Source organism: Naegleria fowleri (assembly GCF_008403515.1).
Source record: "Naegleria fowleri strain ATCC 30894 chromosome Unknown tig2, whole genome shotgun sequence".
Classification (NCBI taxonomy): domain Eukaryota; phylum Heterolobosea; class Eutetramitea; order Acrasida; family Naegleriidae; genus Naegleria; species Naegleria fowleri.
This window is the reverse complement of record NW_025407934.1, coordinates 717,253-744,139: the sequence shown is the minus strand read 5'-3', so window position 1 is coordinate 744,139 and position 26,887 is coordinate 717,253. Positions and strand designations below refer to the sequence as shown.

General features: G+C 36.4%; 13 protein-coding genes across 13 annotated transcripts in view; 7 read left to right on the top strand and 6 right to left on the bottom strand.

Annotated features, from left to right (window-relative positions):
• FDP41_000618 (uncharacterized protein) overlaps positions 1-1,628 on the bottom strand; it is a gene marked incomplete at both ends in the record, with an annotated part of 2,480 nt that extends 852 nt beyond the window's left edge. The window contains 4 exons of the mRNA XM_044709786.1: positions 33-397; positions 579-779; positions 843-1,000; positions 1,333-1,628. Coding sequence (XP_044569432.1) covers positions 33-397; positions 579-779; positions 843-1,000; positions 1,333-1,628 — 1,020 coding nt within the window. The remainder of the gene's footprint in view (positions 1-32; positions 398-578; positions 780-842; positions 1,001-1,332) is intronic.
• A 276-nt stretch (positions 1,629-1,904) lies between these two features.
• On the top strand, positions 1,905-2,363 carry FDP41_000617 (uncharacterized protein; the record flags this gene model as incomplete). The annotated part of the gene is made up of 1 exon (XM_044709775.1): positions 1,905-2,363. One exon carries the CDS (start codon positions 1,905-1,907, stop codon positions 2,361-2,363), a length of 459 nt encoding a protein of 152 aa, XP_044569431.1.
• Positions 2,364-2,446: 83 nt separating this feature from the next.
• FDP41_000616 (uncharacterized protein) lies at positions 2,447-2,857 on the top strand (the record flags this gene model as incomplete). Its single annotated transcript, XM_044709764.1, has 3 exons — positions 2,447-2,481; positions 2,536-2,682; positions 2,752-2,857. 3 exons carry the CDS (start codon positions 2,447-2,449, stop codon positions 2,855-2,857), a joined length of 288 nt encoding a protein of 95 aa, XP_044569430.1.
• A 41-nt stretch (positions 2,858-2,898) lies between these two features.
• FDP41_000615 (uncharacterized protein) lies at positions 2,899-3,309 on the bottom strand (the record flags this gene model as incomplete). Its single annotated transcript, XM_044709753.1, has 1 exon — positions 2,899-3,309. The coding sequence occupies one exon, from the start codon at positions 3,307-3,309 to the stop codon at positions 2,899-2,901; it is 411 nt and encodes a 136-aa protein (XP_044569429.1).
• Positions 3,310-3,703: 394 nt separating this feature from the next.
• Positions 3,704-5,173, bottom strand: FDP41_000614 (uncharacterized protein; the record flags this gene model as incomplete). The annotated part of the gene is made up of 1 exon (XM_044709742.1): positions 3,704-5,173. The coding sequence occupies one exon, from the start codon at positions 5,171-5,173 to the stop codon at positions 3,704-3,706; it is 1,470 nt and encodes a 489-aa protein (XP_044569428.1).
• A 76-nt stretch (positions 5,174-5,249) lies between these two features.
• Positions 5,250-7,286, bottom strand: FDP41_000613 (uncharacterized protein; the record flags this gene model as incomplete). The annotated part of the gene is made up of 1 exon (XM_044709731.1): positions 5,250-7,286. The coding sequence occupies one exon, from the start codon at positions 7,284-7,286 to the stop codon at positions 5,250-5,252; it is 2,037 nt and encodes a 678-aa protein (XP_044569427.1).
• Positions 7,287-7,438: 152 nt separating this feature from the next.
• On the bottom strand, positions 7,439-9,284 carry FDP41_000612 (uncharacterized protein; the record flags this gene model as incomplete). Its single annotated transcript, XM_044709720.1, has 2 exons — positions 7,439-7,973; positions 8,278-9,284. The coding sequence occupies 2 exons, from the start codon at positions 9,282-9,284 to the stop codon at positions 7,439-7,441; spliced, it is 1,542 nt and encodes a 513-aa protein (XP_044569426.1).
• Positions 9,285-9,772: 488 nt separating this feature from the next.
• On the top strand, positions 9,773-10,888 carry FDP41_000611 (uncharacterized protein; the record flags this gene model as incomplete). The annotated part of the gene is made up of 1 exon (XM_044709709.1): positions 9,773-10,888. One exon carries the CDS (start codon positions 9,773-9,775, stop codon positions 10,886-10,888), a length of 1,116 nt encoding a protein of 371 aa, XP_044569425.1.
• A 38-nt stretch (positions 10,889-10,926) lies between these two features.
• On the bottom strand, positions 10,927-13,088 carry FDP41_000610 (uncharacterized protein; the record flags this gene model as incomplete). The annotated part of the gene is made up of 3 exons (XM_044709698.1): positions 10,927-11,309; positions 11,420-11,953; positions 12,107-13,088. The coding sequence occupies 3 exons, from the start codon at positions 13,086-13,088 to the stop codon at positions 10,927-10,929; spliced, it is 1,899 nt and encodes a 632-aa protein (XP_044569424.1).
• Positions 13,089-14,097: 1,009 nt separating this feature from the next.
• FDP41_000609 (uncharacterized protein) lies at positions 14,098-14,850 on the top strand (the record flags this gene model as incomplete). The annotated part of the gene is made up of 1 exon (XM_044709686.1): positions 14,098-14,850. One exon carries the CDS (start codon positions 14,098-14,100, stop codon positions 14,848-14,850), a length of 753 nt encoding a protein of 250 aa, XP_044569423.1.
• Positions 14,851-15,327: 477 nt separating this feature from the next.
• On the top strand, positions 15,328-18,528 carry FDP41_000608 (uncharacterized protein; the record flags this gene model as incomplete). Its single annotated transcript, XM_044709675.1, has 1 exon — positions 15,328-18,528. The coding sequence occupies one exon, from the start codon at positions 15,328-15,330 to the stop codon at positions 18,526-18,528; it is 3,201 nt and encodes a 1,066-aa protein (XP_044569422.1).
• A 327-nt stretch (positions 18,529-18,855) lies between these two features.
• Positions 18,856-21,960, top strand: FDP41_000607 (uncharacterized protein; the record flags this gene model as incomplete). Its single annotated transcript, XM_044709664.1, has 1 exon — positions 18,856-21,960. One exon carries the CDS (start codon positions 18,856-18,858, stop codon positions 21,958-21,960), a length of 3,105 nt encoding a protein of 1,034 aa, XP_044569421.1.
• Positions 21,961-23,042: 1,082 nt separating this feature from the next.
• On the top strand, positions 23,043-26,795 carry FDP41_000606 (uncharacterized protein; the record flags this gene model as incomplete). Its single annotated transcript, XM_044709653.1, has 1 exon — positions 23,043-26,795. The coding sequence occupies one exon, from the start codon at positions 23,043-23,045 to the stop codon at positions 26,793-26,795; it is 3,753 nt and encodes a 1,250-aa protein (XP_044569420.1).
• Positions 26,796-26,887: the final 92 nt, after the last annotated feature.

The following is a 26,887-nucleotide window of genomic DNA, read 5'->3' as shown; positions in this document are numbered from 1 at the left end:
ACAAAGGTAGTCTTTTTCGATGTATCAGTTACTGATGAGGAGAGAGGATCGTTGATGTTGTTGTTGTTGTTATTAGAATTTGAATCTTGTGTAAGGTCATTCCATTTCAAATAATTGCCTCCAAAGATAAATAAATCTTTCGATACAGCCAATACGGTATGATTGGCATGAGCACTTGGCCAAAAGTTTGAATTAAGAAATGATGATTTCTTTGAAATTCCATTTCCATTGGTATTGGAAGATGTATTCTCTTCACCTGCCGCAAATAACTTGAATTCATGACTACTGAATTTATATTGAAAGAAGATGTTGGAAGGATGAGGACATGCGGAAACATCATTCTTTGAAGATTTGAATAATTTCTTCATTCGACTTGTTAAGGTTCTATTTTGATTCACTAACATATGTTTTTGTGTATGATGGATCAGAGAATGATAATTTGTTTCAATAGCAATTATAATGAATAATTTGTTTCAAATAATATATTATATTGATATTATTACAAATATATTACATATTGAAAATATACAAGATCGTATGAGTCTTATTTGAAACAAAAATATCATCATTCTACATACCTGCTTCATTAGAATAACGCTGTTGAGACTGAAACAAGGAAGATTTATCAGTCGTTTCTTGATTCTCATGAAAATAACCTCCAAAAAAGATGAGTTTTTCCTTATTACTACTCTTTTTGAGCAATACAGCACTCGAGCCAAAACCATTCGATTCTAATTTTGTGTGATATTTAATGATCCATTGAGTGCCAGTTCTATTATCTGTAGAAGTGAAGATACATTTAATCGAAATGATGATTTTCAGTCGTATACTAAAATGCTTACCTGTTGCTTGTGTTAATTCTTCAACAAGTTCCAATACTGAGACACCTCTCTTTGAACCATGCACCAATGCATAACGAGATTTCTGTGTCACAGCATCAACAATTGAAAAGGGAATTATTTGAAGAGAGGTATGATAAGATGATTCGTCATCCAAGGCACTGTATTAATGTTTGTGCAGGGCATTTTGGAGGCAATTCATTTGGAGAGTGCAGTGACGAATCCATCATGATGGAATGGTCATGAATTCATTGTGCGTGATTTCGTGCAATGAAAGGAAGGCACCACAACGGCATTGAGTCATCAATGAATCATGATCCAATGAGTTGAAATGGTTGTGATTATTCATTCGGCCGTTGAATTAATGATATCATTCATCACAAAGACGTGTTACAAAATATATTTAAATTCACAATCAAATTCACAATCACACACATAGGAAGGTGAACACCACCACTATCACAACACGATCATCATCACCAATTATACTTACTTCATTTCAAAATCAGGATGTTCCAACACATGAACACATCTCCAATGAATACTGGCATTACTCTTCTTTGTGTGATTTAAAGGTTCCACAAATTGTGAGATCACACTAATGCCACCATTCACACCGATTGTTCCTGTTGAATGAGCACTATTTGAAGATCCACGGGGTGAAAGCATGACATCATCAGAATTAGTATCAGACGAGCTCACCCGAGAATGACCCCAGTTGTTGTTGTTGTTGTTTGGTTCTGAATTATTCTTTTTGAGAGAGAGATTGAGTTTGGGAATTTCAGTCATGATGAAGATGATGGGATTATAGTTTGATTCAATACGCTTTGTGTGTGTGAAGTGATCAATATTGATCGACACAAACTATTTAACGGTTTTTTTTTATGATCAAAATGCTGGATGACAGGTTGACATTACTGAAAGGATGATGCCATTTTGAGAGGTGGTGGATTGCTTTTCTGCATGTTCATGATTCTTCAATTCATTCAATACATCCATTCTTCCGACAACCCAATTTCACCAATCAATAACTCTTACTGACCAAAGTTAATCAATTTCGAAAAAATGTCTAAAATACTTCGCAAGCACTTGCTTTCTTCGTTTGCACTTCTTTCAAAAGAAACATCATTGCTCCGAAGCAAGTTATCTTCCCACAAAGTTTGTAACAATTATCATGCTTTGTCGAATCAATTCAGATACTTCTCCCAAAGGAACAAATCGCTGTTGAAGGACTCATCTTCTTCTAATAATAATAATAACGGAAAAAAAGGCTTTGGTTCAGTAACCATGAACGATTTCAGACTTGTCATGATTTGTGTTGCATTGGTGAGCATTGCTGTTGGCGCATATTACAGCAATAAAAGTACAGAACGTAAAATTGAATACAAAGAGAAGGTGCGAGAAGAAAGAAAACAATCGATCGAAAACATGAAAGGAAGCACCAAAGAATTTTTTGGAAGATTTAGAAGGCAGAAAACAGAGGAAGAACCTTCTGTTGTGAACAGTGAAGAAAAGAAAGACTAGAATGAGTTTCGAATTGTATTGATTGCTATTAAAAAGGGTGAAAAGAATTTATTCCAACCGTTGCAAGTTCCAGGTCAATAAAAATGACAACCACTCATCCCGAAGAAGTTTTTGAGTAGTAAGTGCATTGCTGGATTGCCGATGACAACAACATCATCACATGATATTGCAGTAACTGCTCGATAGGCTTTGGAAGCGACGAAGAGTCTGCAAATATTGTGTACCAGACAATTATTGTGGATCATGAATTATCAACAAAAGTCAAACGAAATATAAATTTACATTCATCATCGGAAGACGGAAGCCATCATTTAATCATGTACGTTTCAAATATTGAATGGAATGGATTTTCTAATAACAAGAAATAATTATCTTTTTATCATAAAAGTAATTTCACTTCATCAGACGCCAGACAATTAAGATCCTCCGTGAAGGGAACATTAGATACCATTCATCTATCCATTGAAACTCTTACTAAATTTGTTGAACAGTAAATTGTTCGGTCATTGATATTATTTCCAAACATGTGTCCACTCTATTGTTCTGCTATTTTGCCTTTGATAACTGAATTAGGTTTGGATGCCGAAACAATATTCACATGTTCTCCAGCAAAATAAAACACTTTGGATCTAACTAAATTTTCAGCCTCAATTTCTTTTTTCATTGCATTGAATTTTCTTCTGCATTCTAAGTATGATTCTTTAAATTCTGCACACATAATATCAGCTTTACTATGTTGATATTCATTCTCACATTTTGTAAATAATTGTAATAAATCTTGACATGGTTTTTCTGGGATATATTCTCTATTAGATACCATAACAGGTTGAGCGTTAAAATACATTTGCTGCATTATTATATTATTTTGATATTGCTCAATCGGAGAGAATTTATTATCGGAAGAGGAATTGTCTTGATGGGCATTTGTGTTTTTTGATTCGCTCATTTTTTTCTGTGCAGGATTGCTGATATTAATCCGACAAAGAATAGGAGAAACATGAAATAATTATGAGGTGAAACAAAAGGAATTATTGAAATAGATGATACTTTTTGATGACTTAGAGACTTTTTTCACTTAGTTGAAGGCAAGCAAAATTTGTCGGGTTCTCCTAACAGAAAATTGGAATCGTTTTTGAAAAAAACTTTTCAAAAATGAAGGAAAATGAGTCTTAAGGAAAGGTAGAATATGCAAAATATGGAACAGTTAGAATGTTTTAGTTGGTCATTAATATTTTTCACTCTCATCATCTCCAGCTGGAAATTAAGTGAGGCGACGTTCATCTCCAGAAATGAAGCTCTTCGAAATTGAAGTTTCTCTGTGCACAGTCAAAAAAATCTAATTAGTTTATTGTTAGCACCACTGGTGCTGGTAAATCCGTGAGGATTGGGGTTTGTTTTTGAATTGGTTTTTTAAACCTTGAGTTTTCATAATACTTGGTGTGACATTTACCAACTAGTAGGGTGAGAATTGTTTGGATTTCAGGCCAATTTTGGTAAATATTTGGTAAATTTTTAAAGTTGGGCATTTGAGTATCTCGAATCATTACTCCGTCATGATGAATAATGAAAACTTTCCTTCTTTCACAGTATCTTGATTCTTGATAATCGTTGAGGATACATTGCATTGATGTAATATCTAGGAATTTAGTGTAGAAAAAATCCCTAAAGCATTGAGTATTAGGGCAATAGTATATGAAATGTTTTAGAGTTCCGGGGCATTTACAGTGAGCGCATTGTCTTTCCTTATGTTGTTTGATATGGTTGCTTGTTAAGTTTCTCCAGATTGACCACTTAGTATTTGTGTCAATTTTAGATTTGATGAATTTTAGATTGATAGATGACCAGTTCTTGGTAAGGTGTAGACTGGAATTATCTCTATCAAATTGGCTAAACATTACATCATATCTTTTCTTTTGTATGGATTTTTTGATGTCGAAAATAATGGTATTAGATGTGGCAAGGATGGTTTGGTTCGAAAATAGCTTCTTAATGTCAAAATAGTTGTGCTCTTGAGCTCCTTTCTTAGCTAATTCGTCAGCTTTGATGTTTCCTTTGTTGACATGACCTTTAACTTTGATTAGTTGAATATTTAGATTGGATTGTTGAATGACCTGTTGATATTCATGCTTGAAGCAGTTAAAAATTCCGTTATAGGCTTTGTTTTTCAAAACGTGGATGGATATTTCACTATCTGTGTGAATTTTTGCCTTAGATTTAGGTGGAAGTATCTTTAGTGATGTGAGTATTGCTGATAATTCAGCAACGTTATGTGAGTATTCGCTGTTAATTTTGTATGAGAAATCTTGGGTTTCTTGGGAATTGTTAACTTTGGCGGTAAAGCCGAAACCTGTTGAGTTGTTGAGATTTGATCCGTCAGTGTAAATAGTAAAATTCTTTCCTTTGAGTTTTGGAAAGATTTCGTCATTGTTAAATTGTTGAGGTCTGATCTTGTATTTCTTCATTGATCTGTTCATTTCCTTAAAAATCGAATTTTCGTGTTTGATTCCTTCTGAATATACTTCTCTAAGAAGTTCATTATCATTGTTAATAAGATACAGGGCTGTTTTGATTCGAATTTCATCTGCAAAGATATCGAATCTTGGAATACCAAGTCCGCCATAGGTGATTGGGAGGTGAAAATAGTTTGTTGGACTAGCATTATGCATGAAAATTTTCTTTCTTATTGCTTTTCTTACTTCAATGTTAATTCTATCAACAAGTGATTCAGGAATGTAATTTGTTCGTAAAATGTGTGTAAATAAGCTAGTGCATTTGGCAAAAATTACTTTCTTAATGTTTGTTATCTCCATTCTTTTCAGTGGAATATATTTGAGTGAGAGTTGAAATTGGAGGATTCTTTTTTCAATATCTTCATTTAAAGTAGAGTCATCCCAAGGATAGTGTCCAAGTACTCGAAGGTTTTTGAATCTTGGTATAATAGTACCGTCTATCATTGGCTTCATTTTGCTTTTTAGTTGGGAGAGTGGTTGCCATGGATTTTGAAGGATTAATTTTTAGACTTAATTGGCCGAGCCATTTAGAGATATTATCAAGTCTTTCGTTATAATTGCAGTATCTGTTTGAAACTAAATTAATGTCATCAGCAAAGCAGAGCAAACCAATATCGTTAATATTAAGCTTGGTTGGTTTGATTGAAATTTTCCATTGTTGTATGCATTTGTCAATGATGAGTTGAGTAATACAATCATATATAAGAGGAGCTAAAGGGCATCCTTGTGGTATTCCTCTTGTTTTTGTGAATGGTCTAGAGAGATGGTGATCAATTTCTAGCTGTAATATTTGACTCTTGTATGAGTTTAGTATAAAAGTTTTCAACTCATCTGGAAACTTACAATGAGTGAGAGCTTTTTCAATGATATGATCTTCAACGGAATCATAGGCGCCTTCGATGTCTAAGTTTACCAAAAGGAATGACGACTTGTTCTTTTTGGCTAGAGATGAAAGTAATAATCCGTGATTCATTGTGTTTCTGTGTGAAATAAATGCTTGTTGCCTTAAGTTGATGTGTTTGGAAGCCCATTGTCTTAATTCGTATGCAATTATGTTGAAAAGTATTCTGTAATATATTGGGAGAATGGTTATGGGTCTAATATCATTTAGTTTTTGAATGTCTCTTTTAGGGAGTAATTTAACCCAACCAGATTTCCATTCTTCAGGGATATTACCTTGTTGAATGCAGTTTTCAAATTGGTCAGCAATAAGTTGTAGATGTTCGTCTTTGAGATTACGTATAATTTGGAAGGATATTGAGTCTAGACCGGGTGTGTTGGATTTCATTCTCGATATCGCCTCTTTAATTGTTTTAAGGCTTATTTGTGGTATTTTCGGTCCTTTCTTGACGGTTGATGGTGGATTTTCAAAGTCTGATGATTTGGATACTGAGGTAAATTTTGTTTCAAAATGATGCACAATTTCTTCTTCAGAGAATTGGATATTTTTCCAATCTATTGATTTTTCTTTTAGATGTTTGTCAAACTGGTAAATCATTGAGCTGTCATGTTTGTTGAAATTTTCACTTAGTTTTGCTTTGATATCAGCTCCAGTTTCCTTGTATAGTACTTTGATATTATTTCTTAGTTTTTCAATTTCCTCGATATTTTGACCTTTTCCTTGTGTTACAAGATGGAGGAGTTCTATTTCTTTGGTTTTGATTTCTTTCTTATTGATTGTGTTAATGTATTTGAGATTGGTCTTATCGTCTTTGAAAGAAAATTTGTTAACCATTTCTGATATGTCTTTCTGAAGTGCATCAAATGAATCATAGTGTGATTCGTTCAATGTTGTTGAGATTTGATTCATATCTTTCCTAGAGATGAAGTTTCTCCAACAATAGTCTGTTTCGAGCTCAATGTCAATATAGAACGGTAGATGATCATTTTTGGATATTGGTGGCAAAATAACTTCTCTGATTATTCTGATGTTGTTAGAAACGAAGATATGATCAGGTCGTGATTTTTGAACTGAGTTGATGACTTTTCTGACGTATGTGTAATTCTCTGGGATGATTAGTTCTTTGAGTTGGAAACACTCAATAAGTTCTTTCCATTCTTTTTCTCTCGAATTTTGTGGTTTCCTTGTGTTGATATTGAAATCTCCTAGCACAATGTTGAATTCATTTTCACATTTTAGTAGAAGGTGAATAATAATGTTGATTATTTCATCATCATCTTCACCATCAGATGAAGCATAAACCGTAATGATGTTAATAGGTTTGTTTCTAGAGAAAAACCTTGTCCATTGAAGTTTTCCTTGTATTAGATTTTCGTTGGATATGAATCGTTTTCTTTTGTTGTTAAGAATATGGAAGAGAGCTGTTCCCTTTTGAGCTTTTTCTTGCTCCAAATAGTGAATTAAAGAAGATACTTCCATTCCCTTTGTTATAGGCTTCTTTTTGATCTTCATATGTTTTTAAGTGTGTTTCAGTAATTGACATGATTTGGATGTTATGATTGTAGCACATCCCTTTGATTTCATTTGTCAATATTTCTTTTGTGGCTGTCTTTATGAGCCCGTTGCAGTTAAAACAGCCAATTTTCAAATTACATTTTGGTGACTTAATTGTTCTTATTTCCAAGAGGTTTATCACCTCTTCTAGGTTCTACTATATCTTCTTCTTCGTCATATTCCATTTCATCATCACTATTTTCATTTGGTTTTGGGTGATAAGATTCATCATCTTCATCTTCTACATCATCCTTGGATTCATGAATTAATTGATGGTACGGTTTTGTCAAATGTAATTCAATATTTTCCATTTTGGAAGCTATTTCGTTGAGTTTTTCAAAAATGGTCTGTATGGATTTTGTGTGGTCTGTTAGTGTATTGGTGATGTTTTGTATTTGTTTAGAATGTGATTCCAGTTTGATTGAGTTTTCAGTACATTCTACTTGAAGTGATTTGTGATTCTTTTCTAATGCTGAGAGGTCATTATTGAATTGGAAATTATTGGTTGCACCAGTCACTTCGTTTTCTTGTTGTTTTTTGAATTTTTCTACCAAATATTTGGTTGTAGATATGAGTTTTTTGAGGTTGGTTTTGTGCCATTTGGTGGAGTGATACTTGTTGGGAATTTTGTAATTTTTTCCAATTCTGCAACATTAGTTGCTTTGTAATTGGCTATATAATAATGCTCTCCAGGGCGATATGGGCTAGGTTTGTTAATAATCTCTAAGTGGTTTGATTGGAAGACACAGTTGCTTTTTTCCACCATCTTTTGTATCGCAGTTTTGATATCTTTCTCTGTGTAGAGGGATGAAAAATTGCAAGAGCAGTTAAGCTTAGATTCTGTTATGATCTGGTCAATGGATCGGTATTCAGAATATTTCCTTGCCATAAAATATTCTTTATCTTCAAGAGATTCAACTGCTATTCTGATTTTATAAAGCTTTTGGACTCTGTCATAACTGGTATTAGTTTCTTTAACTCCATTAGTTCTTTTCCAAAAATTTTTGATAATGTGGTAGTATACTTCATCATCTCGTCATATGATGAAGTATGATATTTGAGGGTGTGTTCAGCTGGTGAGAAATTCATAGGAGTCACAACGTATTTGAATGGACTGGAGTCTCTTGTTGATTGTGAGTTTAAAATTCCCAAGGTTGATACATAATCTTCATGATTGTTACAGACAAGTTGGAGTACGTGCGTCTTGTCGTTAGGTATGTACCATGATGTAAGTTTTTCTTTGACTGCATCTGTAATAAATTCAGTGATGTCTGAGTCGATATGCTTACTGAGGTAAATAGATACACAGTGAGAATAGTTAATTGTTTTAGCTCTTTTAGCAGGAGGGTACATGGTTGTTGTTGTATTGTAGGATTTGATTTGCGGAGTTTTTTTTGTTGGATCAAATGTAATGTTCTTGGCTGTCTTGGCTATTTGCAAGTATGACGATTGCGATTCATTCAGGTTGAAGCTGGTGTTGATAGGTGGGCTCTTAGATTGAAGCTGGGGTTGACTTTGGGGCTTTGAAGTTGTTTCAATTGGTTTGATGAGGTTTGTGCTTGTTTCAATTGGTTTGGTGAGGTTTGTGTTGGTGATGAAGTTTGTTGTCTTATTTTGATTGTTGATTTTCGATTTGTTTGTTGGATGTGTAATATTTTTGATTTTAGATATTTGGTTTGATGGTCCATCAGTTCGATAAGGATGTGCAGGGGATGGAGTTTGTTCTATGAGTGTTGTTTTTGGAGGAAGAGGTTGTTTAGGTTTAATTGGTTGGTTGCTGTCGGAGACTAATTTAACTGACTTTACCTTTTGTTTCCGATTATTGATGTGGTTAGATAATCCGTCCAATGTTTTTGAGAAATTCTCAATATGTTTAAAGATGATTCCGAAAGCTTCTGAGTGGGTCATCAATGTTTGGTTGATACTATTCATTACAACGTCTTCATTTGTGTTCATTTTTTTTGCGTCGCGTCATTTCAAAAAAATGACACATTATGATTGAAGAACAAGAAGAAGAATTGCGTAGACAGATTGCAAAATTTGAAAACTATTTGAAAACCCGACACAACACTGTACAGCCTGTGTTTTCAAATCTGAAGGTCCTACAACCTTGAAAAGACCTTCCTGAAGGCACGGTTCGAGTTCTTTTATGTGAAAAAGTTGAAAAAGATAATACAGTTCAAAAAAGTATTAAGAGTATTGTCGTCGAATGGATATATTTTTGGAGAATTTCCCTACAAGCCACCTGAAAGTGTTTTAACTGAGTTGATGTGTGGAGTTTTGGTGTGGTACTTTATCAAATTATTACTGGTGACATTTATACACCGTTCAAGCAACTCGAACAAGATGAAATCAAGAACAAAATTTTTAACAATGAAACATTACGCAAAAACGTAATGGATGATTTTATTTACAGCTGTCTTCAAAAGGAACATCAAAAACGCATGGTCGGCTATACAGTAATGGAGGAACTGTTACTTCATTTCTATGAGTACATTCGTGCAGGGGGTACATCTATCGAAGAATTGAAACTATTTCCAATGCTCAATTTTATTACTATGGTGGCAGGTGGAGATGACAAGAATGCCCGTGAATATCTTTCGAAAAATCAAGATTCCCTTTCTGAAAATGAGAAATATATTATCGAAACCATTTCTTATCTTGTGAATCATTCAAAGACTCCCAATGTCAAAGAGGAAATATTAAGAAATTCCAGCTTTTATCAACGATTCCATGGATTTGTTACGCTATTTAATAGACAGTTCGAGGAGGCAAAAAAGTTACTAACAAGGGCTATTGAAATCAATCCCTGCGATTGTCGTGCCTTGTACAACTTGGGGTTGACATATTTATTCCTGAACGACAAAGACCGTGGTAAAATATACCTGCAAGAGTCCCTTAACACAAGTCCAAACTATACGAGTCCAATGACATATATGGGGATGCTGTACGAACAAGAAGGAAATTATGTATGTGCAGAAGAATATTTCAATAGAGCTCATCAATTGTGGTATCTTTATGATCGACGAGATGAATCTATTCCGCGTGCTCTGATGGCTAGAGGACTGTTGTATTTGAACAATCGGTTATTTGATAAGGCTATTCAAGATTTTACTTTGTGTCTCGAAATAGATCCTTCTTTCACACATTTTTACTGCTATAGAGGACGTGTTTATTTGGAAAGAGGTTGGAAAAACAATGATAGCAGCGATTTCGACAATGCCAACAAAGATCTTCAACAGGCTCTCGCAATGTCTCCAATGGATCCGCTTGCTTATTTATACAAAGCCCAACTACACCTTAAAAGAAATGAAATTGTCAGTGCTGAAACTTGCATTGAATTGTCACAAAAATATCTCAACTATTTGAAGACAATAGTAGTACCAGAAAACGCGATTTTCAGACATGGATTTATTTTCAAGCACTTTTTGTACCTAAAAAACACGGAAAGAGGTCACAATAGCCCTTCAAGGCTGACGTTTTTAATGAGCTACATTGACCTCGAGAAGGAAATACGGGAGATCAAGAATGAAATTGCTGGGCTTTGTAAGGCTAAATGAGGTGCAAATTGGCCAACATTATTTTAATTTGATACTTTTTACAGCGCCAAACAATGCATCACCGTTGCAATCATGGCCACTAAGTAACAGATTTGTACTGTCATTGAACCTGCACTTGCTCTTGCGACGTTTCTTGATGACTTTGGTGATGTTTTTGGAGATGTTTTGGGAGAAACCTTTGTAGATGGTTTGGGTGTTGGTGAGGAAATTGGTTTTGTGGAAGTGCCTGGTTTTGGAGACACCACTGGACTTGTCACTGGAGGTGGTGAATTTGGACTTACATATTCAAATGCACCAATATCGAATGGTGAGGTTCGAACACGATTCATGAAATCATCTGTGACAACGAATCCATTTGGCAATGCTTTTGTTCCGTTATTCACAGCAGCACTTGTCGAAAGAATGTCTAAATTAAGGGAAGCTGCATTCACAAATTGAGGAGAAGCCAAAATTGCCAAAGAATCTCCAAAAGTGCTTGGTGATGGAGGGAAAGTCCATTAGCAAAATATAAATTTCTCTTAAAATCGTAACTCGCTTCAGTGATGCCTACATAACCCATTCCAGAACCAAGATCATACATGTATTCCGTTTCAGAATAAGTTGAAGGTCCAAATGCAAAAATGTTGTTGTAAAACTTGTTTCTCACTCCAGGACCAGAACCCAACGCCTCACTTCTCACATATGCATTACCAGAACCAGAAAATGCAGTAAAACAATTGTATAAAGTATTGTAAGCAAACCAAAGTTCTTGTTGAGGTTGTGAAGATTTGATTCTCAATGGAGGAAGTTCTGTATGGATAATGACATTATTCCAAACTTTGGCATCGTATCGTCCTGTTTGAGTCTCTTGCTGATCACTGAAATTGATTCCATACTTTTTAGCATTCTCCAACCAATTGTGATGAATATTCATACCAACAAATCCAATCCAGAGTGTACCAAAACGGTCGGTGGTATTGCTGTAGCCTCCTGCATCGTTGAATTGAATGGAAGATCCTCCAATGGTGTCATGGATCCAATTGTAAGCAATTTCCCAATTTGAGGAATAGGGATCAGCATAAATACCTTTAAAAATGATCATGTCAAAGAGAAGGCAGAAAATCATTATTTTTAGTGGTTTTCACACATGCATGTGAACATTTAACAATGGAAGGAAATGTTTCGCACATGTGAAAATACAGAAATACTATTGTTGAATGAAACAACAATCAAACTTACCATGATTTTGATAAGCATTAACTCCCTCAATATGCATGATATGATTTCCCAAAATTTTTGTATTATATCCTGCACCAGCAATTCCTCCAGCATTCAAGATAGGTGAACTTCCAGCAATCCATGGACCCAACTCATTGTTCACCACTCGAAATGGCCCTTGAGAATATTGAAAATTAATGGGGGCAGCATCTTGATCAGCTCCTGCCTTCACATCCATATGAAGATTGGAAATGGACCAATATTCAGCAGTGTGTTGATCCATCTCTGGAACTGCACTCTCAGGACCTGCAATGGATCCTGACTTTCCAGCTGGTGTGGAATGACGAACCACTTCAATGGCATTACCATTGATAGGTCCTGGATATGCTGTGAAATGAATCCATTCGAAGGGAGTACCTGCACGAGTGTAAGGTTCACGACTTCCTTGAATCCAATTGGTATTGAGACCATTACAATCGATCCAAACTCCTCCACGAATCACTACATGATCTCCCTTACTCATGGCAAAGTAAGCACCCGAATAGGCAGCCATATTTTGCAAGTAACGCCATGGTTTGTTAATGTCATTGTAAGCAGCAGTGCTGTCAGAGCCATTAAGGGCCACAAATAGGACACTTCCATTGGTAGGAATGAACTTTTGATTATTATTGCTTGAAACTCCATTCACAGAGACCACAACAGGAAGAGAGACGTTGACATTGGATTTACCTCCCAATGACCCAACTTGAACAGTCAATTGTTGAATGCCCAACTTGTCAGCAACGGTGGAATTACCCAAATAACGGTAATTGGCAACCTCATAGCCACCAATGAACACTTTGGTTGTTGTACCCATTCCAGATGGAGTTCCAAAGTTTCGTCCAAAGATGGACAAGTAGCAACCCAAACCAAATTCTCCTCCAGAGGTTGGTCCAGAGAGAGCATCTGTGTAGAGAATGAGTGGTGGTGGTGGCTGCGAAGTGGTAGCTCCCATCACCAACATTGGCGATTTGTTCACATCCTGCATGCACGCCGTCATCATCCACAAGATGACAACAGCTGTGAAAAGAAACACATGAAAGACTTTCATTTGGACACACAATTTTTTTCGGTATGAGATTAGGAGATCTGCACCAGCGCGACGATGAATCAAAAATCAGCACCTGATCGTCGTCAGAAAGGCCTTGAACCATTCGCTTGGTGGATGGTGTGTTTCGTTCTGCCATGTTCAATTTCCTTTCCGAGAGTGCAAGGTTCATCATGGCTTACTCGCGGAAACACTATGATGATGTTATGAATTGCTCTTTCCACTTTATTAATAGGGACAAGAAAAAAATGATTTCGCGTCCAATTTTCATTCACACTTCCCATCGATGGGAACATAGCCGTAAAGATATAATTTAATCCGACAAACCAATGTCTTTTCTCGGAGTAAATTTATAATGGAAGAAGAAACACAAAACAAACCTTTATGATATTGTTGTTGTTTGTGGACAGCTCGGTTTGAATTTGAATGAAATTATAGGATGATGATTGGAATAAGAATTTTCATAAATTTTTTTGGTTTCTTTAATCGGAATGACCGTGTCATGATTACTATTTTGGCATATTCATTACATAATATAATTAACAGAATTGCACAACAGCGTTCGAATTTATCAAATTTCCATCAAGGAACAGCACCGTCATATATTAGCTCAGAGACACAGCAAGCCAAGTTCATCAGGCTTTTGTGAAATGTATGTTGAAAGCCATTATGAAATTCAGCTTATCTCTCGTTGTGACTGAATGAGAAAGACTTTGCATTGTTTGGTGAGCAGTTTTTGAAGATGTGTGCTGAGAATTCCCAAGTCGAAAGCTGTTGACGGCACTATTTTAAGCGTTTTCCAACAATATAATTCTTTCAACAGATTTTGACTTGGGAATTCTCAGTCTTTGGACATCTTTTAAATTGTTGTATGCAAGAGATGCTTATATCAAACAAAAAAAAACTCTGTACAAAAACATACAAAATGGGTTATATTGGAATGCCACTTCAAGGAGGTTCAAATACCTCACCAATGCAGCCAGTCTCTCTCTCAAACGCTGTGACTTATGCGAATAGACCAGTCAGTTACTTGCAATCATCTAATGATCAGCAGTTGAATCACATTCAGCCACACCAATCCACAATCCCTGGTCATAATATGCAAGCAGGAAATGTACCACCTCGTTTTGTTCAGCAAGGGTATGGTCAGATGTTAACTCAACCCTACACTGTAATGAGTGGTCCTTATACTGGAATGAGTCATCAACAACCACCTCTCATTTCAAATGTATCAAACCAACCTCCCATTCATGTCTATTCTCAGGTTGAAACAAGACCTAATGCTCCGTTTGTAAAAGTTAGAATTATCAACATTCCAAAGTCGGAAGATCTTTCAAATGTCCTAGCATTGTTGAAACAAGCTGTTCCTTGTTTGCATGGTAATATTGACAAAGAAGAGAAAGTCCAGCCGAAACAAAGTTCAAACTATCCTAACACTTATTTTATTATCTTGTTGATCAAGGATGCAGCTGTTGCGGAGGCCTTGGTAAGACAAACCAACAAAATTCGTATTGGGAATTTCAATTTGCGCATAGATGTTGACAAAGGGACGACTTCAAATGCTCACACCACCACGACACAAAAAATTGTACAACCATCTCTTGTCCATCCATTCACCATTCCACAAGACGCCACAACTATCCAGTTGGATCTTGTAAAGAGCACTCTTTGCAATTAGTACCAACATATGAGCTAGATAATGTATTTGGATCTAATCTTTGGCGCTTCAATGGTACAGATCATACTTTGGCTGTTTTCAATACCACATTGAGCAAGCAGGACATTGAAAACAGAGTGGAAAGCCTTTTGAGCCTTCATACTTTCCGTGAAACTTATTTCTTGGAGCCTTGGAATCCGGTTATTCAAAGTACACTCATAGCTAACCATTTCCAATGTTATTATGATTCTAGTAACAAAATATTAACTGTTTTAGGCCTTATCTCTCAGAAAGGAAAGCTTAGCAACCTCCAAAAAGAATTCCTCTCAACTATTGGTTTGCTTCCTTATGGAAGTGACAAGCTGTCAAAGTTGAGAAGCAACAATCAGCTTCAATTCGAACCTAAAGGAGAAGGTGTTGAAGTGAAAGCACTCTGTGCCAGCAAAGAAGACTTTCTAAAGTTCTCAAAGCTGCTCAAAGATGGCAATCTCATTAACAATGTTAACCAAAAGAATAAGGAAAAGAAAAAAAGACAAACCGAAGACACTAAAGCCAATTTCTAATGCCCAAATGAAATTCTTGCAGCAACATTTTTCATTGAAAGCCAAATGCAAAAAAGTAGACCGTAGTAGTGTATCAATTGTATTGGATGGGGCTTTGTTGAAGAAGCAGGTTGAGATTAAGAACTTAATTGATCAATTGACAGACATAGATATCACATACAAAGTCGACAAAGATTTATTTGAGGAAACGAAGGGCGAAATTTCAAAGTATTTGCAATCACTTGATTCCATTCAAGCAGCATTTGTATTCTGGAAAGACAATCAAACCAATGAAGCGACCTGTCGTGTTGCGTTGTTGAAAAACTCACAGAACACTAACGATATCACACAGAACACTGATGATGATATCAAAGTTAGGAATTACCACAATGAGATTAAGTTAGAAATTGAAAAGATTATGAAAGGTTACAAAAAAACAATCTCAGTACAAGCAACACAAACAAAGAACTTGAACTTGAAAGATTTTACCAAAGATATCAAAGGAGTAGTGGCATTTATCAAAAATAATTCTGTCATGATCAAAGGTATCCATCAAGACGACGTTGACGTGGTTTACGAAAATATTAATGCTGCTCTTGCAAATTCTCAAACTCGTTCTCGACAAATCTATTTCGACAATATGATTGAGAAGAAGGTAGCAGAAAATGCACTTGAAAGCGCAGCCAAACAAAAGGGTTTGAAGATGATCAAGTCTCAAGGCCTTTCTGTTAGGTTGAATGGAAAAGTTCAAGATTTAGATGAATTTGTCAAGAAACACGTCAGCACTATTCTTTTGGATGCTCGTAGAAAAATTGTGTACGACTTTCTTCCAATATCTCATCATGAATACAAATATTGGACTAAAACATTTAAGGAGCTAGCAGCTGAAGCACAAAAGTATAATACTGAAATTGTGTATGTCGAAAATTTCACATATCAAATTGAGAAGATCAAAAATTGTCTCATTTACATTTCAAATGTTGACATTTTAGATAAGAGACTCAATGTCGACATTTTAGTGAACAGTGCAAATGATCAGCTGCAACACGATGCAGGAGTAGCAAAAGCAATTAAAGACGCAGCTGGAAAAGGATTTGATGAAGAGTGTAAAAGAAAGTTACAGCAAAATGGAGGATCTTTCAAAACGGGAGACGTGATCGAGACTCGTGCTCATAACATTTCTCATGTGATTGGAATCTATAACGCAATTCCTCCCGGGTGTTCAAGAAGTCTACAAGATGAATGTGACTTAAAAATGACTGTTCTCAACATTTTGAAGATTGCAGAGAACAAGAATATTGCGTCTATTGCCATACCTCCACTTGCGATGGGCATATTTGGTTATCCAATCCCACAAGCGACAAAAATTATTGCTGAAGCCATTTGCGAACACCTTATCAATACACCTAATAGCTCGATCAGAGAGATTCATCTTGCAAATAAGGAAGAAAAATCAGAAATATCCGAAGCGTATTCAAATGTCTTTTCTCAACTCAATGGCAATTCAACAACCGTTTATCAAAACTTTTCACAAGACGATTACGAAGTTGAAGAAAACATTTCTTACGAATACTCCGGAGTTTTTAGATATTTTGATGACATCTCAAAGTCATACTTGGATTACTCCCCAAATGAAAACAGAAAACTATGTGAGAAGTTTTTGGAAGATCCAAAAGGAAGTTTTGTTTTTGAAGCTGAACAGAAGAAAAAGTATTTGATCGATTTTGCAAACATGAAACAGACAAATCTTGACACCAATTTCACACGAAAGATTATACAAGTGCCTCATGGAAGCAGCCAGTTTATTGATGCCCTCTGGTTTTACAAAGACGACAACAATGAGTATAGTCTATACCGAGAAAATCAATGTAGAGCTATTGAAGCCGCTTACAAAGAGGGCTTGACTCAAGTGAATATTCCAATGACCAACTCAAAGTACACCAATGAGGACATTGTATATGTTGTGAAGTTTCAAAATGGCACTTTTACACAAGTCAACTCAAAGACCAACTATCAAAGAATGGTCCAAAGAATGCCTGTTCTTCGTATTGTTGAATGCACAATAGACACTGACATTTGTAAAAAAGGTGATTTGCTATATGTTTATGACGAGAATCAGAATGGAGTATTGTATTGTGCTTGTGAGGCAAAGCATTTCCAAATTCAAGAAAGCAATGTAAAGCCGGTTGGTATCACTAAAATGGAAAAGAAGACAATAGTGCCAAAGCAAAAGATTTACATGTTCAAAGTTATATCACTCGATACAGACAAGGACATATTCAAAACATATTACAAGCAAATGATTCAAGACTCATCACGAACTCGTACTTGTACTCTTCCAATCAGCTGTACAAAAGGAATAGTTGACTCTTTTATGGAAAGTCACAAGAAATTCAAATCACTTCCACCCTATTTGCTTGAAGTTGACACTACCAAAATGCCAATTGTAGTCAAAGGATTCAAATATTCTGTTGACAAATTCTGTAAGAAGATTGTATACGAGATTGCAAACTCTCCTTCTTTAGCACAATCCGTGGTTTATCCTTCCAACTGGACACCTCAACAGAACAATCTTGAAATTGTTAAGGTTCTTGACAATTCTGATGAATACTTAAAAATTGTCAACAGATTTAAAGAAACCATGCCAAATTCTACAATTGTCTCCATTGAGAGAATTCAAAACAAATTCCTCTATCAAGCGTTCAAAAACGAATGGGATCGATTGGAAAGCATCAAAAAGGAACTGAAAGGCTCCTGGTCTTGTGATCCTGTACAACTCTTCCATGGAACAAGAGGTACCAATCCAGTTCTAATTTACAATGGACAAGATGGATTCGATATGCGTTTTTCAGCTTCAGGAATGTGGGGACAGGGAATTTACTTTGCTAAAAAAGCGAGCTATTCCAACGGCTATGGATTTACGAATGAAAATAACACCAAAAAGATGTTTCTTGCTGACGTTTTGCTCGGTGATTACATTGAAATTCGTTCAGATAATTCCTTACGTTTGCCACCTGAAAAACCTGGTATTTCCACATCTGTCTTTGCAACCGTTCGATATGATAGTGTTAAAGGTTTCACTGGTGATTCTGATGTATACATTGTATACCAAAATTCCAAGGCTTATCCGTCATACCTGATTACTTACAGACCTTAATTGGTCGGTTGAATCATTGTAAATAAATTGTTTCACACAATATCATACAATTCCCATCGTTGAAGCATGCTTGTCCATGTTTGTGTACTCCAATACCTACACTGACATTTAAAATAAGCCATCAAAATGTTCAACTGCAAGACTTATCACAACAAAATGCACGCGACCATTAACGATTATGATCAACGTACAACTGTCTTCATCGTGTCAGCCATCTCTCTTTTGTAAACATTTCCCAAGTTACAGAAATGAATTCCCGAACCAAAATTGTAACTTTAATAATTCCAACCCGTCATTTTCCATCACTCAAAAAAAAATCATCTCTTCATGATTCCTCCAAACTCATCACAACAGCCACCTTTCAGCGCTGGCTTCGGTCAACAGCAACGTCCGATCACGTTGGCAAATTCTGTCCTTCACCTTCAACCCATGCAGCCATCGATGAATCAAGGTCTTTACCATCATCCACCAATGATGAATCTCAACCCTTCCTCTCAATCATCAGGAATGATGGGTGGTCGAGGTGTGATGTTCAATAATCAATACAACACCAGTCACACGAGTCATAATAATAATAACAACCACTACCATTACAATCAAGGTGATGTTCCTTCCTATCATCAACAAGGTCCTCCTCCACAAGGACTCACCGGACATGGACAGAATACAACTTTTCCACCTCAACCACAACACCAACCACAACACCAACCACAACATCAAACGTTTGTACCTCCTCAGTTCCACTCTGAACACATGAATCAGCAACAGTTGTTTCCATCGACTGGAGGAGTAGGGAGAGGTGTGGGATATCAAAGTCCAAATCGAGATAACCACCACCCAATGATTGCAGGCAATTCTGGTTTCTCTCAGAGAGTTCCCATCAATTCTCCAATGTCACCCGATCTGTCTGATTCATTGCCAATGGTTCTCAACACCACTAAAACAACACCATCAGCAATGTCAAACACCGCAACTGTCAAAGTTGCCAATGTTCCTCCCTCTCAATCTGTCCAATCAATTTTGAAGTTGTTCAAATCGAAAGTTCCTGCTTTGGATGGACATGTGCTGAAAGAGGACAAGATTGCGAGATTGGGTGAAAGTGCTACTGCTTACTTCTTTTATTTGAATATTACTGATCCAGAAGTTGCAAAACAAGTGGTCAAAAATTGTCACAAGAAATCTTTGGACAATCAAGAGCTCTGGATTACTCTAAAAGAGGCCTCATCAAAGAAAAATGAACAGCCTGCAAAAAAGAGTCCAAACTATGAAGAAGGTTCTGTGGAAAATCAATTAGAAACCGACACCTCAAGTGTTGAAACTTCACTTTATAGATTCAATTATTTGAAACAACATTCCTTATTGAAAGATACCTCTAATTACATTCATAATGTACAAGGAGATACTGTGGTTATCCTTCTTACTGGAAACAATTTAACAAGCACTCAGATTAGAAATGAATTGAAAAATATTGTAGAATTCTCTTGTTCGAAGGATATGAAGAAGGTTGTTTATCAATCCGTCCAAGCAGAGACAAATAGAAAGTCATTCAAGGAACTTCCCAATCATTACCTGTCTTTTACTCCTGTTCAATATGAAGAAATGATCAAAGTCACTTGTCATGTTGCTTGTGAAATAAGAAATCGACCCATCATTGAAGAGGCTGTGAAGAAAATCATGAATGTTATGTCATACCCAGTCAAAGTGAAAACTATTCCAGCCCAACACGTGTTTCAATATAACAAGGCATTGTTGAAGTCACTCAAAGAACTTTTTAAGCCACTTTCCATTGAGTACTTGGAGAATGAAGCTACCCTCTTGATTTGGGGATACAATAGACCTCTTATTATTGATTCTTTTAGACAGTTATTTGATTGGGTTCAAGAGTTGATGAATGATCCAGCTCAAATACCTCCACTTCCAGGCTCTGCGTCATCCCAAGAACCATTGCCACAATTCCATGCATTGAACAAAATTGATGATCCTATTCACTATGAACTCTTACCAGTGACTGCTTTTGAGTACAATCACTGGAGACAAACAAAACAAGCCCTAATACTTCAAGCAGTGGCAGAGAAACAAGTCACTGCCATTGATTTTGTCGACAACAACAAAGTTTTCCACATTGTAAAAGTGGGAAACTGTTTCATTTACATGACAAACACTGATATGTTCGACAAGACATTATCAGTGGATGTTTTGGTGAATTGTGCCAATCCATATGAAGAATCTCCTCTTTCACAGGAATTCAAAACTGCTGCTGGTACTTTTGTCTCACACGAATTCAGTATGAAGATGGAAACATTTGAAACGCATTCACAAGCTGGAATTGGCACCTTAATTGAGACATCTCATGGAAATTTATCCAATTTCAAATTTATTTATCATCTCCTTCTTCCGAATGATGGTGAATTGGAAGAAGATGTAATTGTAAAAGCAGTCGAAAATATTCTTCAAACTGCTGAACAAAACAAAATCAAATCTCTTGCCATTCCTCCATTCAGACATGAAGGTGAACAACTATCTAAGGTAATCAAGGTCATGACAAAAACTCTGGAAAAATACTTTGTGGAACATCCAGAGAGTTGCATACGAGAGATTCACCTTATCAAAAAAGAAGAAAAGAAAAAAAAGGTTCTAAAAGCATTTTCACAAGAATTTGAAAAAATCTCGGCTTTGACATGTTACAACAATCACGCTCCAAATATGTTCGTCGAGGAGGATGATGTAAAAGGATTCACTGGAACCTGCTGCCACCGTTATCTCTCCGAGTATCACTGGGAGCCTTTCACTGAAAAGGAAATGAATTCCTTGTGTGAACAGTACAATAACAATCCACATTCATCCTTTATTCTCAAGGATGATGAAGGAACAGAACATTTAGTCAACTTTAAGGACATGACATTCTTCCATTCCACAAAAGGTGAACTTTATATTCAACTCATTCCTAAAGGTCATGTCCTTGCTATTTGGTTCTACAAAGATGAGCAAAACCAGAGTATACCATTCACAGCCGAGGAATCTCGCCGCATTGAGGAAGCTTGGAAAGAGGGAAACAGACACCTTTGTCTTGACAACAATAACTATATTTCGTTTGAGACGTTTGAAAAATTTGATGGTTCAACTCAAACAAAAGTAGGGATTGAGAGATACTCAGTACGCAAGGTAGTGGAAGTTCAAAGAGATGTTCCCCCACTTTGCAAGAAAGGAGATGTTTTATATGTAGTATGGATCGATGGTGATAATTACTGGTGTGTAAAGAGTGACGGTCAACAATTAACAATTAAGGAAAATGAGAGCAAGGGCCTCAAAGTTACACAAGACACCAGAAAAGTCATTGGTCCGAAGATGCACATGATCAAACTAATTTCTCCTAAAAATTGTCCAGAAAGATTCACATATGAACATTACAAAAAAGTTCATTTCCAACTTTAGAACCGTAAAACCTGTCACAGCTTCCAAATCACAATTAGACAAATTATTGGAGGCGAACAAAGCATTTAAGGTACTGCCTGCTGACCTTCTCTATATTGAACCTTTATCTGGTTCAAATGAAACATTCTCTGTGATTGGTTTCTCTCCCATTGTTGAATCCTTCTGTCAACTTGTAGAAAACAAGAAGAAAAGAAAGCAAGGACAAAAAGAAAGAGACTAATAAGAAGAACAAGTAAGGAAAACGGAGGACATGGTAAAGTTGTATTCAAGAAATTCGATCCAACTCTTTATGTAGAACAAGAATGAGAGGAGAACTGCTCAACAGTCGTTTTACATTCTGAATTGTCTTTTATGGATACATCTACACACGTATCAACTTTAATTAATATATATTATATACAATAAATTCCCGATTAACTTTTAAATGAACCTGTTGTGGAAAGAATCACGCATGAGTCTATTCTTTGCTGATATTTAAGTAATCCAACGATTAAAATCGATTCGAGAAATCTGTGTTTATTCTACCACACGCGCGTAAGATATTTCAAACATCTTGGCATCAATCTACCAACTCCTATTTCTCTCACCAGGCGTATTCTGGTGTAATATACTAGTAGTGCCATGAATAAACTCATATATATGCTACTTCAAAGACACCAGTGGCAGCACTTTAAGCAACACGTCACAGACATTAAGGTTTCGCAAGAATGATTAACTTGGCTTTCCATATGCGTCCCACAAATGCGAACCCATTAGATTCAATCTCAACTCTCCTCCACCGTAATTCGACCAGAACATTGTTCGGTTGATGTTTATTTTCGTCATGACAGCTGAGTTCGTCAACGTCACCGAGAATGGTTTGGAAAAGCCTGGTTGCTCTCGAAGCTTTTTCTATCTGGCTCACCCTCCCTGTACTTTTGTAGAAAACGACTTTGACATGTCTTCATGTGCTGTCATCAGATGATAATCGATCAGCGTGATCACCAGAATTCCCATCTCGAGATGAACAACGTTCAATTCGTTGTAATTCCCATCGTGTCAACTTTCTATTAAAAAAAAACACCTTCACGTCCTTGTTCGTCATGTACAATCCAAACCCAGTACAGAGAGGTCCTCCTCCACAAATATCTCAACAACAGCAACAGCAGATGTTGCATAACTCTGTCCGGTCTCAACCACCCATGCATCATCAAGGAAACCCTCCAATGCAACAACAACAGCTACCACCTGTGCTAGGGAATTCCTATGCCAATATAGTTCTTGCTCAACAGCAACAATCACCAATGATGATGAATCAGAACCCTTCCCCTCATACAGGAGTAGCAATTCTTCATCATTCTCAGCTTGGAGGTCAAAGCGTTGTTCCACCTGGACAGTCTCTTCCACAGTTTGGTCAACAACAACAACCTCCACCACCACAACACGGTCAATTCCATGCTGAGCACGTGAGCAACAATCGAAATCACCACTACAACTCTCGTGGGAATTATATGAATCGTAGAAGAGATCCACAGGTTCAACCAAACCATAGAGAACAAGAGTTGATTCCTTCACAACAACCATTGCTGAACACAGGTAGTCCCAATTATCAGGCAAGACCAAGATGGACTCCTCAGTCTCCTTATAATGATAGTCTGCAGGGACCAAACACATCACCCACTGAGACCTATGTCAAACTTGAAATCTCTAACATACCTGAAGAGACTTCTGCCTGGGAATTGAAAAATATGTTATTGCAAACGGTGCCATCTTTGAACGGAAATATTCACAATGAACAAAAACTTAGATTAGTTTATTCCGGAAATGGTACCGCAAGGATGAATTTGAAGGTCAACAATGAAATGGTGGCCAGAGAGGTAATTTCCAAATGCCATCAAATGCTTGTAGGAAAGAACAAGCTAATTATTGCTGAGAGCAGTGATGTCTCAGACGAGATCTCTGATTCATCCTATTCTTCTTTTACAGCTTCTTCCAAGAGCCATATCTTGCTCAATACTCTTGGCTCAAACACAGTTACCATTTCAAACGCCAAATTCATATTTTTGCAACGATATTCCTTGTTGGGAGATACCTCCAATTACACCTATAAAAAAATTGGAGATTCTGTAGTGATTGATATCATCTCAACTGGAGAAACACCAACTGCAACACAAATAAGAGATGAATGTGACGAACTTACCGAGTTTACACTCTCCGAGCTCATGACAGTCCCATTTTTCGAAGAAAGACAGAAATTGCTAAACAGTGGAGAGTTCAAAATGAATCTCCCAAATCACTGTTTGGTCTTCAAACACCACAAAGTTTCTTTCAATGGATCAGAGTCACCCAAAGTCAAAGCTGAATGCCGCGTTGTTTGCCATAAAAAAGATGAAAAAACAATCTGCACAGAAGTTTCACAGGTATTTAAAGGGTTTTGCTTTGAGATCAAAATTAATTCTACTGAAGTTTTGAAAATGCTTCAGACCGATAACAAACTTCTGGTTAAGCTTTGGGATAGATTCAAAGGTATCTACATCAGGTGCCCTAAAGGAAAGAAGCACTTGATTATAAAAGGGTACAACAAAAAAGAAACCGAACGGGCTGTTGGATGGATAAAGGATTTGTTTGATCAACCGACAGAGAATCTTTCTCAAATTCTCACCAATCCCTTCTCCTCATCATCCAGCAAGACAACGTCTCAAGAACCATTGCCACAATTCCATGCATTGAACAAATCTGGTACTAATCCTATTCACTATGAACTCTTACCAGTGACTACTTTTGAGTACAATCACTGGAGACAAACAAAACAAGTTCAAAAGCTTCTTGAAGAAGCCAGGAATCATGACACTGAGATTGATTTTGTCGACAACAACAAAGTTTTCCACATTGTAAAAGTGGGAAACTGTTTCATTTACATGACAAACACTGATATGTTCGACAAGACATTATCAGTGGATGTTTTGGTGAATTGTGCCAATCCATATGAAGAATCTCCTCTTTCACAGGAATTCAAAACTGCTGCTGGTACTTTTGTCTCACACGAATTCAGTATGAAGATGGAAACATTTGAAACGCATTCACAAGCTGGAATTGGCACCTTAATTGAGACATCTCATGGAAATTTATCCAATTTCAAATTTATTTATCATCTCCTTCTTCCGAATGATGGTGAATTGGAAGAAGATGTAATTGTAAAAGCAGTCGAAAATATTCTTCAAACTGCTGAACAAAACAAAATCAAATCTCTTGCCATTCCTCCATTCAGACATGAAGGTGAACAACTATCTAAGGTAATCAAGGTCATGACAAAAACTCTGGAAAAATACTTTGTGGAACATCCAGAGAGTTGCATACGAGAGATTCACCTTATCAAAAAAGACTCAAATGCTAAAGGGGTGCACAAAGCATTTTCCAATGCATTTGACTCTCTTAAAAATTCGTACAAAATTTATCTCAATCAAGATCCAACTATTAAGGTTGAGATGGACATGATTGATGATTCAGAATTTACTGGAACATTCCGTTTTTATGACTCATCTATTGGTCGTTATGAAGCGTTCACAACGAAGGAAAATAACTTCTTGTGTGAACAATACATTAAGAATCCTAAAGCATCTGTTTCTTTCAAGGACGATGCAGGAAAAGAATATCTCATCAACTTTGAGTTAATGGAACAAAGGAACACTTCGACAGGTGTCAACAATTCCATTCAACTCATCCCAAAGAAAGCTTCTGAAGGATATCTCGACGCTGTTTGGTTTTATAAGGATGCATACCAAAGAAATATACCATTCAAAGCTCAACAATGTCGAAAAATTGAACAATTTTATAGAGAGGGAAAGAAACTCATCGAGCTTGACGGTTCGGCCATTTTGTTCAATTACCACAATCAAACCTTTGAGAAAATTGACCAGTCTTCAAACACCAAAACAGAAGTTGTGAGATATCCTGTTCTCAAAATCGTTGAAAACCAGAAGGAAATTCACTCTTTTTGCAAGAAAGGAGATCTTTTATATGTTGTTTATGCAGATGCTGGAACATTATATTGTGTATCAGATGCTGGAACTAGTTGTGTAATTATTAACGAAAGTGACACAAAAGCCATCACCATCACGAAAATCCCAAAGAAGAAGACCACTGGAATGCGTCCCAAAATGCACATGATCAAACTGATTTCTCCTCTTCAACATCTCTCAAAGAGATTCACCTCTGAAAAATACAATCAATTCCTCTCCAAATTCAAAACATCCAAAACGATTACAATTTCAATTCCACTTGAAAAGTTTATGGAAAAACACAAGGAGTTTAAGGTATTACCTCCTCATTTACTCCACATTCAGAAAATCGGTCAGACAGGAAATAATTATACTGTCACAGGTTTCTCTCCTATTGTGGATCAATTCATCCAACAAATTTCAGAAAATACGACCAGTAAGACTGAACGACCAAAAGCTCCCTCAAGACAGAACAACACCCAACAACAAAAATCTTCTTCAACTCAACAAAATGGAAAACAAAATGGATCCACCAAAGATGGGAAACAAAAGAATGCCCAACAACCTTCACAAACAGCAATTCATCACAATCAACAAATGCAAGGTACATCACAACAGAGATTATCTCAACCACCTTTGTATCCCCAACCCCAACATCAACCAATGACAATGCAGACGTTCCTCCATCTCAACAACAAATGCCACCAAGGTTTATCTTTTCAACAACAGCAGCAACCACAACAACCATATCAACCACAACTACAACAAGGAACATGGAACAACCAACAAACAAGCACTCAAACTTCTGTTGGAATGACTGTCCTTAATAATCATTACACCAGAAGAAATGATTATTAAGTTGTACAACCGTAATTGAAATAATAAAATTGTTTTTCTTGACCAATCAGATCAGAAGGAACTAGGAACTTTGAACTGATCTCACCCCATGA